Source organism: Otolemur garnettii, unplaced genomic scaffold (assembly GCF_000181295.1).
Source record: "Otolemur garnettii isolate 467f Iridium unplaced genomic scaffold, OtoGar3 scaffold00297, whole genome shotgun sequence".
Classification (NCBI taxonomy): domain Eukaryota; kingdom Metazoa; phylum Chordata; class Mammalia; order Primates; family Galagidae; genus Otolemur; species Otolemur garnettii.
In genome coordinates this window covers 325821-339464 of record NW_003852692.1, presented here as the reverse complement: position 1 = coordinate 339464, position 13644 = coordinate 325821, and the positions used below count along the sequence as shown (strand labels likewise).

The window sequence follows — 13644 nt, the reverse complement described above, 5'->3', positions numbered from 1 at the left end:
TCATCAGTTAGTGTGGTATAATCCTTAAAGAGTAGTTCAGTTCAAATGCAGCCTTGGTACTTGTGGCACATTATAAATTCTAGCTTCGAAATGGTAAACCGTCTTTCAGTTTATCTGTAAGGACATAATTAGACTTTTATGCATTTCCCAACGCATTTCCAAATTACACAATGGCACTTCTCACATTCTTTAGTTTTCCAATCTGTAGTTTCTTCCAAAAACGCAAGGTAAAACTATTTCTCATTTAATAGAAATGCTTCAGCATTGTAATCATGTGTTTAACATCTATTTCAATGACAATGTGCAATTTAACCTTGAGTATTACAATATCAAGGTGGATTAACTACCACTAATCTCTTTAGCAGCTGTGTCTATAAAATATTATCTACATTTTTTAAATTAGGGAGTCCAGTGTTAGGGAGTAGTACTAAAATAAATGAGTTTTTAGAGAAGTGGAGCAAAACATTTGTTCAGAACTTTGGTAGTTATCCATTGGGTCCAGACTGGGGTGCACGTGTCTAAATTCATTGCAATGTTTGACCTCAACTGATTTCCCCCCTTTTGTTTGGTTGGCATTCATTGCTAACTGACCAGGAAGACTTAGTGAGGGCACTGCCCTCCGAGTTGAAACAAACTCGTTTCTGAACCAGTAAAAAGGAAATAAATGGAACAGAGTCTCAAAATAAGTCTATTTCTATTTTTCAACAAGGACCTTTTCTATTGGGTCATTTTCTTCAGGGATATATGTCCCTCATATCAGGAAAATTGCTTCACATTTAAGGGTACACTCCCTAGATGATTGTGGGATCAAACTGAACAGTTTTAATAAATAACATGGGTGGATTAATCTGAAAGCATCAATTTACATGATGGGTATCAACAGGAAAGCCACATTCTTTTTCCAGAGATGTCCTGTGACTCCATTACCGTCCATAGCCAGAAACCAGAGTGCGCCCTCAATCCCGACACAGCTATGTCAACATACAGCTCAAAGGAGCGCATGCGCAATGCAGTCACTTCATGGCGAGTTACCAAATACCTCTACGCTGCTCTTTTAGAGGAGCGATTTCTAGAAATGTATTTGGTATTGTGAAATTGTCCTTTTGCTAGTTTACTTAGAAGAACAAATATTAAACAAGACCACATCAGAGATTCAGAGTAAAGCACAAGAAGTAGAAGAGAAAGCAGCAAAAGTTATTCAGTAACATTTAAAATAGTCTTCACTTCTGAGAAGTAACTTGAAAAGCAGCAAAGATCAGCCACCTGGTGAATATTTCAAAATGACATCGATGGAAAAGCAGCAATGGAAAATAGTGTCAAGTATTTCATTTAATTATCTTAGCAAGACAGATTTCATAGCACTGTCCTTAATGTCTTTTTTTTTTCTTTCAAAATAGATCTCGTGGTAGGTTTTAAAGAGGATTCTTTATTTTAGAGCCCATTATAGTCAACCGATTTTTCAGTATTTATAGCCATTTTTATTTACAGCAATAGGTGACCAACTCCATCCTATGCCATCAGTTAGCAACACAGTAGCAAGCTTTCCATTTGAAAATAGAAATTAAATTTAGATTTATCTAGGGCCTCATTATTAGACAATAAAAGCTAATCATTTTAAAGACATATCATTTACAATGTTAAAAATAGGTATCATAAAGCTGACAGCTGAAATGCTGTCAGAACGTTCTCCAAGCGCACATTTTGCGGCATGTAACTCTGCTTTTCATCGACAGAATAAAATGAGGCGTATGAGATATTATTGTTAGTTCCACTCGACTGGCCTAATTTTTTCCAGTCTCCTTACTTTAGTTTCCTTTTCCTGGAGAGGTGAAAACTCGTTGCTGGCGCGCTCCCTGGTTGCCATGGCAACCAGCCCATCACACGCAGCTAACCTTTTCATTCACTGTGTTGCTGTCCTCTGTGGAGGCGTCTTCTGACCGCGGCTGTCCTAGAGCCACCATGGAGCAGTCATTACCTGTTGCCTGGGCATCATTCTTCGAATTCTTTTTCTGCCCCATTTGGAGTTGACTAGACTTGTAGGCCAAACTCGGTATAGTGTTCACTAAAATTAGCTGCAACGGTTTTTTGTTTTCCTTGTACTGACACTGAATGTAGCGTGAAAAGGCCGACCTGTAGGTCTTGTTGAACAGTGTGTAGACGAGCGGGTTGACGGCTGAGGACAGGTAGCCGATCCACACGAACACGTTGAGCAGGGCTCCGATGACGTCCTCGTTGCAGGACTCCTTGCAGATGACCGCCATGATGTTGGTGATGAAGAAGGGACACCACATCACCACGAACAGGAAGAAGACGATGCCCAGCACCTTGCACGCTTTCTGCTCGTTGCTGATGGACTGCATAGTCCTCCTGCCTGCGTAGGACCCGGGCTCCCTGTGGATCGACCTCTGGAAGAGCTTTTCCGAGGACAGGGAACTCTGCGGGAGGAAGCTGAAAGAAGCTAGTTTGGCTCGCGTGCCAAGATCACTCACACACAAAGTAGCTTCTTTCTGGAGGGACTTGATAGTTAGAAAGTAGGTGATCACCATGATGGTTAAGGGAATGAAGAAGGACACGAAAGAGCCGATGAGGACGAAGTTATCATCGGCAAGTAAGCAGCTCCCTTCTTTAAAGACCTTGGAGTCGTCCTGTAGCCCAAACACTGGTATCGGCATGGATATTCCTGCAGGTGGACACAGAACAACACGCGATGATTAACGAATTGAGGACATGAAGGCGGGAACACAACGGTGGCTGTTCAAAGAATTTTATGTCAGCACTGTTTAAAAGCTTGCATCCTTCTATTGAGAATTTATAATTCCTTTGGACTTACCTGTTTTATAAGTGTATATTAGATAGTTCCTGCTACATTACGTTGCCCCACATAATCTTCTACTTATAAAGGACTACAGTAAATCTAGCTTTAATTTCATGTCATACTTTTCTGATTCTAAAATTGTATTTATTAATTGAAGAAAACAGACACAGAGGCAAAGAAACAATAATAAAAATGACCAGTAATGCCACCATCCAGAGATAAGCACAATTATTAGCTCAATGCTGTTTCTTTTGGGAACATAAACACACACACAGGCACACACACACCATGTGCCATTATTTTAAAACAACGGGGGTTCTATTTCATATTCTTTCATCCAGCTTCACCAGTCACTACAAAAGTTTTGAGATGCACAAAAATCAAGAAATGCAAAATCTGCATGGATGAAAACAAACAAATCCCTCCCTGTAACACAGATAGGCCGAATAAGTTGAAACTTGCATGGGCAATTTGGAAAGGACGCTGTCAACTGTGTTTCTTGTGAAATAATGGACCATGACATAATCTGTCTCAAAACTTGGGTAGTGACCCACGTATCTCCTAGCATGGTTTACATGTGTGTATATAAAAATAACTATAAAACTATAAACATGGTATATTTGCTCTAGAAAATTGGGAAAATACAAATATGTAACAATTGAAAAAAGAAAAATCACATATATTCTCATGAGCCACTAGCAACCATACTTTATATTGGTATAGCTTCTTCTTCCATTTACATGTTCATATAAAAAAATTATATATATATATGTATATGTGTAGTATAGGTTCAGTTTTAGATCTTCCTATTCCATTTAATATTAAATTGTAAAAATTGCACATATCTTAAAGTATTTTTGGAAAATACAATTTTCTGATACTACTTTAAAGTAACCAATTTTGATTCCTTTAAAAAAAATTCTCATTATAGAAAAATTTTAACAATACAACCCAGCCCCACCCCAAAGAACAGAAAACCAAATCTAGCAAGGGACTCCATCACCTGGCTTCAACAATTATCAGCTCAATACCAATCTTGTTTCACCCACGTTCCACTGGCTGCCATTTTGAAGCAAATCCCACTTGTCATGTCATTCAATCTGTAAGTATTTTGTTATATAGATCTAAAAGCCACGTACTCTTAGAAAAATCTAACATTCTAATACCATTCTCTCTCCTAAATAGAAACCTAGTATTTCTTTAATATTAAATATAGAGTCAGTGTTCAAATGTCCAATTGTCTCATAAAGGTCATTGTATTTTTTTAGTAGAGCATTCATAAGATTACAAAAAAGAAGGTACCCTACAGACTTTTCTTTTACTGACACATAGAAGGGGTACATAATGAGATAACACCTGGACACACAAGGCAATAGTCCCCAGCAAGGGTCTATAAAGCTCCCTCAGTCATGGGGTTTAAGCAGAGGAGGGAACAGAAGTGGGTAAAGGTGACATTTGGCCTCTAATCATGCTACTTTCTCCTCATGATGATAGAACCTATTAAAGGGGGATTCAAGTGGCTGTGTTGTGCAGTTTCACCCCCAATCCCCATCCCATGAAACCTGGAGAAGCAGGGGTGTCATCCTCCACTGGCCTGGGACTGGTCATGCCAAGGCAGTCATGACATGGCTTGTTCTCTCTACCATAAAGGAAGAATTAGGGTGATGGGAAAGCAGAAAAAACATGAATTAAATACTCTGGAAAACTTAGTATAAGGTTGCTTCTGGCATTAAAGGGTAGATACCACAAAAAGACCCCAGGGGAAAGAGTCAGAGATAAAGTTTCCTTGTGACTCCTCATATTTTTGGCCCCCTCAGAGCGGCACACAAAGAGGATCCTGGTTACTGCTTCTGACTACTCTTGGAGCCTAATCACATATGTGGTCACAAGCCAGCCAAGAACATTGGTTTATTCTAGAATTGGAGGCTGCTACTTAACTCCTGCTACTCAGTTGGAAAAAGGGTTTTTTTTTTGAGGGTCTTCTGCATATTCAGAACAGAATTCAGCTCCATCCAACCACAGACACGACTACCCTAACCTCATGTCACCTTGCGCTGGCCATCATGGCAAGGAAGGAACATTAGCTCGAGTTGATGTAATTAACATAAATCTTCCTTAGTGACATTTGCTGTTATCTTCAGACTTACTCGACAATATGTGTCACTTGCAAGGCCATGCAGTATTCTTGGAAGGTGGAGATAAATTACATCAGGGCTGTTCTAATGACTTTTCATTTTCTTCATCCCTGTCTGTCCCTGACCTGCTGTTGGGAACATTCTGTGGGCCAAGAAGAAATGAACAGGGTGTGGCTCCAAGGGGACTATCCCTGATGCTCTGAGTACCCACCAGTTTTGCTTATCCTTCAGTAACTCTTGGTCATAAAGGTCAATACATAATTGCTAAGAAGAGTGTTTTCTTCCCCAATGTTTGAACACAGATCTGTGAAAGATATTTCCTACAGTAATCCACTAGGTCTTCTTAAACAGAATGCTTTGGACATCAATTTGTGATAGTCCCGGATTTGAATCCTGGCTATGGTTCTAGGCTCCTGATTGGTTAATTCATCCTTGTGGTTCTCAGTTCATTATCCATAATACATATATATGAGGCTGGCACCACCATGGCTGTGGGGATGTGGTGAGGATAAAATGGATCAAATATGCAGAGCCCCAAGGATGGTTCCTAGTCTGGAGTGATGTTCTATCAATGAATAGACAAACATGAGAGTGGCTTGCTCTGAAGAATTATTCAGATTAAATACATCAACATTATTTTGTTCTAATCTATTTGCTTAAATAGTATCTACTAGATTTTATATAATAGAACTTCTTAAACCCAGAGAGGCTAAAAAAGGTTTTAGTTATTGGTTATATAGTTAATAATGATGTAATTATTAGCTTCTGCTAGGGTGACATAAGGTCTCAATTGATTTTAATTATGTAGCTAGAAATGTTGATTACTTTTCTAATATGTTGAATTACAGTCATTACTGTCATAATGCCCATAAACAAAATATCAGCTGCTCACAAAAGGTGTATGATTTTGTTATTAAACTCTTGGATGTCCATTTTTCTGGTTAATACAAAAGAAGTTACTATCTCGAGAGCCTTTTGCCCTATTTGTTTTAACCAGAATATGGGACTACCTAAAATGACAAATACTTCAATCATTTGCAATAATGTCCTTCGTTTGGGAGAAACCACCCCCCCCCCTTCAGAATGACCCAATTTCTGCAACCAGAGAGGGAAGGGGTGATGGAGCCATCCTTGCTGAAACAGAGATTCACCCACTTAAGTGCCTGGGACAAAAAGCCTTTCTAAAAGAGGACATGGTAAGAGATTACAGGCAGGGTTGTCTTTTGCTTGGAAGGGGCACCTGGATGTGGGGGGGGGGAGCTAACTTGATTGGGTGTTTAAATGGCCCATTCCTTTTTATATCTAACAAAATCTACTAATGTTGATAGTAGTTAGGACGTTCTTTGTCAGGACCTCACTCATAGTAAGTGGTCAGTGAGGGTTTCTAGACAGACTAACCAGTAAGTTAAAGCAATATTTTGTTAAAAGGGGGGAGAAATTGCATGTCAAAGAACTAGAACACGGAGATAGGCTCTGTGGGTACAATATGCAGTTCAAAAGCGTGTGCTCCTACCCAGAGAGATGAAGACACTGGCGGATATCCAAGATTGTGATCACAGCCATCTCCAGGGCATTAATTCTCTGGCTGCTTTGTTTGATAATAGCTGCTTTTGGAGCCCTGACATCGCGTCTCACTTGAAATTTCTGCATATAAAGCATTTTCCTTTATGAACAAAACAGACAGTAGCTTCAACTACGTGACTCTGCATTCTGTGTAATATATTTTCTAAGGGGTGGAAAGTAGCAATCAAAATTCAATATCAGTATTGGATCCTCTATGCATATTTTTATTTCTTTCCATTAAAACTCAGACAATGAAATGAAAAGGAAACCTTGACACCTAAGCTCACAAAGGCAGTGGTTAGTGTCTTTTTTTTCTGCAGAGCAGCTTACTTTCTGCACATAAAGTTTGCATCTCTACTGAAAGAACCTTGCCGTGGGCTGGATAAATAACCTTAACTTTGAATCACTGGCCTTGACAGATGGGCTTTATGCTTAGTCCTAGATCTTTGGGGACGGTGTACTTTTCTTGGGAAATAAAGTTCCCTTTCTAGGTAATAATAATCTGGTAGAGAAGAGGAGAGTGGAAGTTCCTAAAGGCCTTAGGTGGAGGAGGACTGAAACAAATATTTCAGGGCTCTTGTGAAAAAGATAAAATTTGGGTTCACATGCTTAGAGGCATGATAACTGTTAGAACTTCCAGCTGTCTCATGAGACTGAGGAGGTGAACCCTGGAGTCTGTGGACCACTGAGACAGCTGAGAAGTGAGGTTACAAAATTCAGGATCCCAGGGCTTGAAATTTGCTGTATCTCCCACTATATCTCCTCTTTTTTTCCCCCTCTTCTCTCTCTCTCTCTCTCTCTCTATATATATATATATTGCCATGTGCTGTATTTTACCTCTTCCTTTCTTTGATGAGAATTTTGTTTTAATCCTAAACTTTTGGGAGCATAGACATTTAATCTATGAAATGTCAAATCACTTGGGAAATAGCTGGCAGATTTACGATGCCCTCGCTCCCCATGCAGGAAACAACGGCAGGTGTCGGAGATCAGGAACGAGTTTCGGCCGTGGGTATTGGTTTTAGATCATTTAGGTGTGGTGCATCTCTTATTTTGGAATTTTTTAATAGTTGAAATGAAAGGCACACTGTTTCTTTAGGTCTTACATCCTTTCAAAGTATAATAAAATAATCACTTTACTGTTCCTGCTAACAATGGACAAAAAATCGGGGTTTGCAGATTTCAGTTCCCCTAAAACTGCTACCTTTTTTTTCTTTTTTAAGCATTGTAACGTATGCTGAATTTTTCAATTTATAAGAACGGATTTGCTAACAGTTTGACAGAAAGCACCGCAAGTTAACACTGCTGATGATCCTCACACTGGAGGGAAAGAAAGGTGGAAGGTACAGGGCAGCGGTGAGGACGACTCACAGTCCTTCCAACAGAGAGTTGCTAAATTCCTTTCCTAGGGTCCTGTGGATAAAGCTGATGTTCATAAATGAGAGCTAGACAGACGAGCCAGCTACCCAAGAAGACGTATATTTGTTTCTGCTGCTTAGATGAATTCAAAAGAGTTCCAATAATAAATTGCAACCTTTAAAGATAATTTCATGCATACTCACTCACTCCAAATTGATTTTTTACAAAATTGTAAGAACATTACTCACATTGTCCTATGGGGCGCGATAAAGATTTCAGTTTACAGATATGAAAGCTGGGGCCTAGCGAGCTTAAGTCATTTATTTAGAGCTATGCAAAAATTTATGAGCAAACTCAAGACTCCTACTTCGGGTCCTTAATTCTTATGGTTGATTTTTAAAAATTGCTTATTTGTTCCTTTTATGTTCCTATAAAAGTCTATGACTCAGTTACTTGGGAGGCTGAGGCAAGAGAATCGCCTAAGCCCAGGAGTTGGAAGTTGCTGTGAGCTGTGATGCCACAGCACTCTACCGAGGGTTAACAAGTAAAACTCTGTCTCAAAAAAAAAAGTCTATGACTATATCTGAGTTTTTAACGTTGGTTTGAAGAAGTCTATGATAGTCCTAAAATATGCAAAATTTGCATATACTTGTATGGTATGCATATTTCCTGGGAGAAACAGCTTTCATCAGATTATCAGAAAAGTTCTAGCTGGCTAATAAGTTCTGATTTACATTGATGTTTCATAAGAATATACACACATATGTATGGTATATGTGCATACTCCCCAATGATTCTCTGTACCTTGATATTTTTTCATTCATTTTTTTTTTTTTTTTTTTTTGAGATGGAGTCTCCCTCTGCCGCTCTGGGTAGAGTGCCACAGGTGTTGACCACAATGCCTGGATAGTTTTTCTATTTTTAGTAGAGATGGGGTTCTCACTCTTGCTCAGGCTGGTTCCAAACTTCTGAGCTCAAGTGATCTACCTGCCTTGACCTCCCAGAGTGCTAGAATTCCAGGCATGAGCCACTTCACCCAGCCTCTTTTTTCTTCTTTGATTTCAAAGTCAAAATTTCCTCCATGGAGACATTATTCTTTGAGGCCAAATATTAAAAAAACTAAAATTCTTAACACTTAGTTTTTTCTAATTATAGCAGTCATTTCCAACTTTGACTACACATTAGCGTCACCCGGGGAGCTTTTGAAAATTACATTGCCTGTGCCTCATTCCCAGAGGTTCTTACATTATACTTTAACAGATATAAATGCCCCAGCCCTACATAGATGTTAAAACAACAAACACCCCTGGGATCCCTGAAGTCTAAGCAGTGTGTACTGCAGAAGCTGGTGGTCTAACTGCCCTCATCACAAATTCTTAATAAAGTGGTCTCTGGCCCTTCTGCCTCTCATTCCTTTTCATTTCTGTTTCATAACCCAGACTTTGGGTTTTTAACATGAAGATCTTGCATGGAAAGGTAAAGAGATTGAATTGTGACTTGTAAATGTGGCTTGTCTGTCATCACTGCAATGCTTGGAAGCCCATCTACGTCTCTCTCCTCCCACAGCAAATTTTACTTTCATCCACCACTTTTTTTCACCTGAAAATATGTTACAAAATCTATGTTACAAATAGATTCTGAACCATATGATGTAATTTGAATATATTATCAGAACCTTGTTTTGTTGTTGGAATAACAAGTAATAAAGCAACTTTTGGTGACGGATACATTAATTAGCTTGATTTAAAATTCCATACTGTGTATGTATATCAAAACATCACATTATACCCCATAAATAGATACAATTATTATTTGTCCATCAAACATCATATTAATAATAGAAGGAAACTCTTTAATTCAGCTTGCCTTTCACCTTTCTTTTTAAAGGAGTGGATATTTACGTTATCTACCAACAATAAGTGTTCTTTCCTAGACTGTAGCTTTAGTAACATACTCATGAGCCAAGATTTATTTAGGAAAAGAACTCATCTCTGTCCCATGTTATTCACATTACTAAATCTCATCTTGAAAGTATTGCATCCTTTCTTCCATTTGTATCAAAGGGACAGATTTTTGAGTGATTATTTCTGAAAGCTTGGAGAGTTAGGTTGTAGCAGGTGCTGATAGAATCCTGGTCTACAGGTAGTGTAGGCGGTCAGTTCTCCTTCCTCCAGCCTGTCTTGTACACAGTATCCTAAGGCACCACATTTATCAGATTACACTATGAAGGCAGATTACACTACCTATCATGTTCCTGATGCTTGAGGAATCACCAGGTACCTAGCTGACCATAAGGTCTTTGTAATCTTGTTTTAATGTAATTATTCAGCTTGATCAATTTTTAACATAGTTACGTGGTGTTCCTTCTTAGTCTCTCTCTCCTTTATAAACAATTCAGGGTAAGGAGCTAGTTTCACAGGGTTTCATGGGGTGATCTGAGGAGCTTCCAAGACCTGCCTCCTCTCTGACATGTGTCTCTTACCAATGGTTTGCTTAGAATAAACATTATCTTGGTTTTGTTTTCCAAGGTTGCAGTTACCCACAGTCAACTGTGGTCCAAAAAAATTAAATGGAGAATTCCAGAGATAAACAGTTCATAAGTTTTAAATTGCACACTGCTCTGAGCAGTGTAATGAAATCTCAGGCAGTGCCACCCTGTCCCACCATGGATGTGACTCTTCCTCTGGGTTAGTGTGTTTCTATTCTGTAGAGGCTCCTGCTGAGGGGTCACTTAGTAGCCTTCTCGGTTATCACGTTGACTGTCTCAGGATCACAGTGCTTGGGTTCAAGAAACCCTCATTTTACTTAAGAATGGCCCCAAAGTATAGGAGTAGTGATGCTGGGGTAATGTTATAATTGTTCTGTTTTATCATGAGGTATTGCTGTTAATCTCTCTGTTGTCGGAATCACAAGTAATAAAGCAACTTTTGGCATTAATTAGCTTGATTTAATCATTCCACACTGTATATATATATCAAAACATCACACTGACCCTCATAAATGTTTACAGTTATGATTTGTCCACCAAGCACAAAGTAATAATAGAAGAAACTCTTTAATTCAGGTTGTCATTAATCTATGCCTAATGTATAAATTAACCTTTATCATAGTTATGTGTGTCTAGGAGAAAGTGTAGTGCACGTACAGGTGGGTACTAGCAGTGGTTTCTGGCATCCACTGGGGGGTGTCTCTGAATGTATTCTCTGAGGATATGGGGTGGAGGCAGCTATACTGCAGTGTCCCACTGTTAGAGTGAGAAGTCTCATGCTGTGTACCTATAATACTTTGGAGAGGTGACCCAAGTGCAACAGTGGCACAAAGATGAACAGCAGGGAAGACTCTGGAGCACACAGGAGAGAGGACATAGGGAGAGCTCAGGATGAGGGCTTGGGAGGGAAGAGTGACTGCAGCCTGCTAGGTTGTTCCTAGCAGCTCAGAGCACCACAGGGGAAGAGGCACAGAGACTCACTTCTCACTTTGTTCTGGACTAGTTTTTTTTTTTGAGACAGAGTCTATGTCACCCTTGGTAGAGTGCTGTGGCATCACAGCTCACAGCAACCTCGAACTCTTGGGCTTAAGCCATTCTCTTGCTTTAGCCTCCCAAGGAGCTAGGATTACAGGTGCTCATCACAATGCCCGGCTATTTTTATTATTGTTGTTATTGCAGTTGTCATTGTCCAGCTGGCCCAGGCTGGGTTCAAACACGCCAGTCTGGGTGTATGTGGCCGGCACCGTACCCACTGAGCTACGGGCGCCGCCTCTCCTGGACCAGTTTTGGTGGCTTCTTTCCTGAAATGCTCTACCCTCTGGTGGGGACCACAGAATTTCTATGTGGCAGTGGCAGCTGATAGGCGTGTAGGAGTGAGGCAGCTTGACTTGTGGCTATAAGCCAGATGTTGTGGCTCACTCCTATAATCCTAGTGCTTTAGAAGACTGAGGAAGATCCCTTCAGTCCAGTAGTTCATCAGCCTGAGCAACATAGCAAGATCCTTATCTCTACAAAAAATTAAAAAATTAGCTGGTACCTGTCTACAGTCTGGCTACTGGGGAGGCTGAGGCAGGAGGATCCCTTGAGCCCAGAGTTGGAGGTTGCAGTGAACTGTGTTTATGCCATTGCATTTTAGCCTGGACAACAAGTTGAGATCCTGTCTCTCAAGAAAGGAAAACACACTGTTTTGATTTTAACTGTATGATTAATTGGGAGTGGTTTAGGAGACTCAGATGGAGATTATTTTCAAACCTTATCCCTATATTGTTTGCAAGCCATCTCAAAGTACATCCACTGTATAAAGCCTCCCCCAAATCATTTCTTTCTCTAATAAGACCTCTTTTCCTTTCTGTATATCCCTTTGTCACCTTCATAAATAATTTATGCTGTGCTAGTTCACACTTCCAATACCTTCCAATTTTTCTCCAGAAATGTCATTACACTCATGAGATGATAATCTCATGAATAGCAGGGTTATCTTTTCCTTTGTTTATTGTAAGCCACTCCAGCGTGGACTGTGGTTCTGTTTATACAGCATTAGGGCTGAGAAAATGCTTGTGGAATTGATGGGCAAACAAATGCGAGGGAGATAAAAAGAGAGGGTTGGGAATTATAATACATTGTATAGACGTAGCTTAAAATTACCAAATAATTTCATAATGCCTCTGTTCATTCTTATTGGGAAAACACAGTAACAGAGCTGCCAATTAGCCACATAGGGCAGAAAAAAGGAAAATGGACATTTTTATGTTACATAATTCATCTATTCATCTGAGACAGCCGCATAGAGGGTTGCCCGGCACATGAGCTGGCCACCATAATAGCTAAAATCACAAGGAAAAAGATTGCTGTAAAATGTAGTGCCTAGTGAGAATCAGGAGACCAGAGTTTACTCCTGTCTGTTCTGACTCATCACCTGTGTGTAGGCCTGTTATTTTTTTTCTCAAAGCTTTGTTTTCTTGCAAATTCAACAAATATTTATTAGGAAACTAGAACGTGAGACAGTGAGGAAAGTACAGAATTTAGAATTATGAGGCCTAAGTTTGTCTCCTGACTCTTAATCACTAGCTGGGTGACCTTAGGCTTTTACCTTTAACTTTAAAGCCTCCATCTACACCTATGGTGTAGATCATGTAATGAGAGGCTCCTTGGATGTACACACAGGGCCCTGGTGAAAAACAGTGACATCATGACTCTGAATTATGTTGTAAAGCTTTAAGATAGATTTATTTAGATAATTTATTTGGATGAATGCAGTTATAATTTACTCAGCGCTAAGTAAGACTCTGTGGGTAACACACAAGACCTTTGAAGAGCTTCATGAAGTCTAAGATCTAACAGGGAAAACAGAATATACACACATGATTTAGGAAGGCAGCAGTGCAGGACAGAATGAGATCAAGAGGCAAGCTAGACCCTGGATAAATGTGCCCACATTATGTCAGAGTGCAGCGCTCGGTGTGAGTTAGTGTCTCTGGGAAAAGGACGGATGCTGCGTTGTGCCTGTGTGTGAGTCGAATCTGGACCGGGGTCAAAGGCCAGGGGATGGGAGTGGTCTCTGCATCCCAGGCTGTGGCGTGCTTGACCTTGTGGGACTAAAGCCCACTGTTTGGCATGTACTTGAGGACTCAGGAGCTAGCACTCCTGTTGCTTATCTCTTATCAGAGGTCCTCAGCAGGTCCTCTCTCTGGGACGGCAATCAGTTTGGTTGTTCATCCATTAATCAACGTAAGTTGAGCCTACAGTGAACTAAGTTCTTCAGGAATTGGAGAAGAAGAAGGTGG

At 40.0% G+C, this 13644-nt stretch overlaps 1 protein-coding gene across 2 annotated transcripts in view; it reads right to left on the bottom strand.

Moving 5' to 3' along the window:
• Positions 1–688: 688 nt before the first annotated feature.
• The window catches only part of HTR2A (5-hydroxytryptamine receptor 2A), a 66922-nt gene continuing 53966 nt past the window's right edge, over positions 689–13644 (bottom strand). The window contains exon 3 of one of the 2 annotated variants that reach the window (XM_003803358.2): positions 689–2680. In XM_003803358.2, the coding sequence (XP_003803406.1) occupies positions 1878–2680 (803 nt within the window). In that variant the 3' untranslated portion in view covers positions 689–1877. The remainder of the gene's footprint in view (positions 2681–13644) is intronic. The other variant, XM_012813750.2, reaches the window with a different exon arrangement.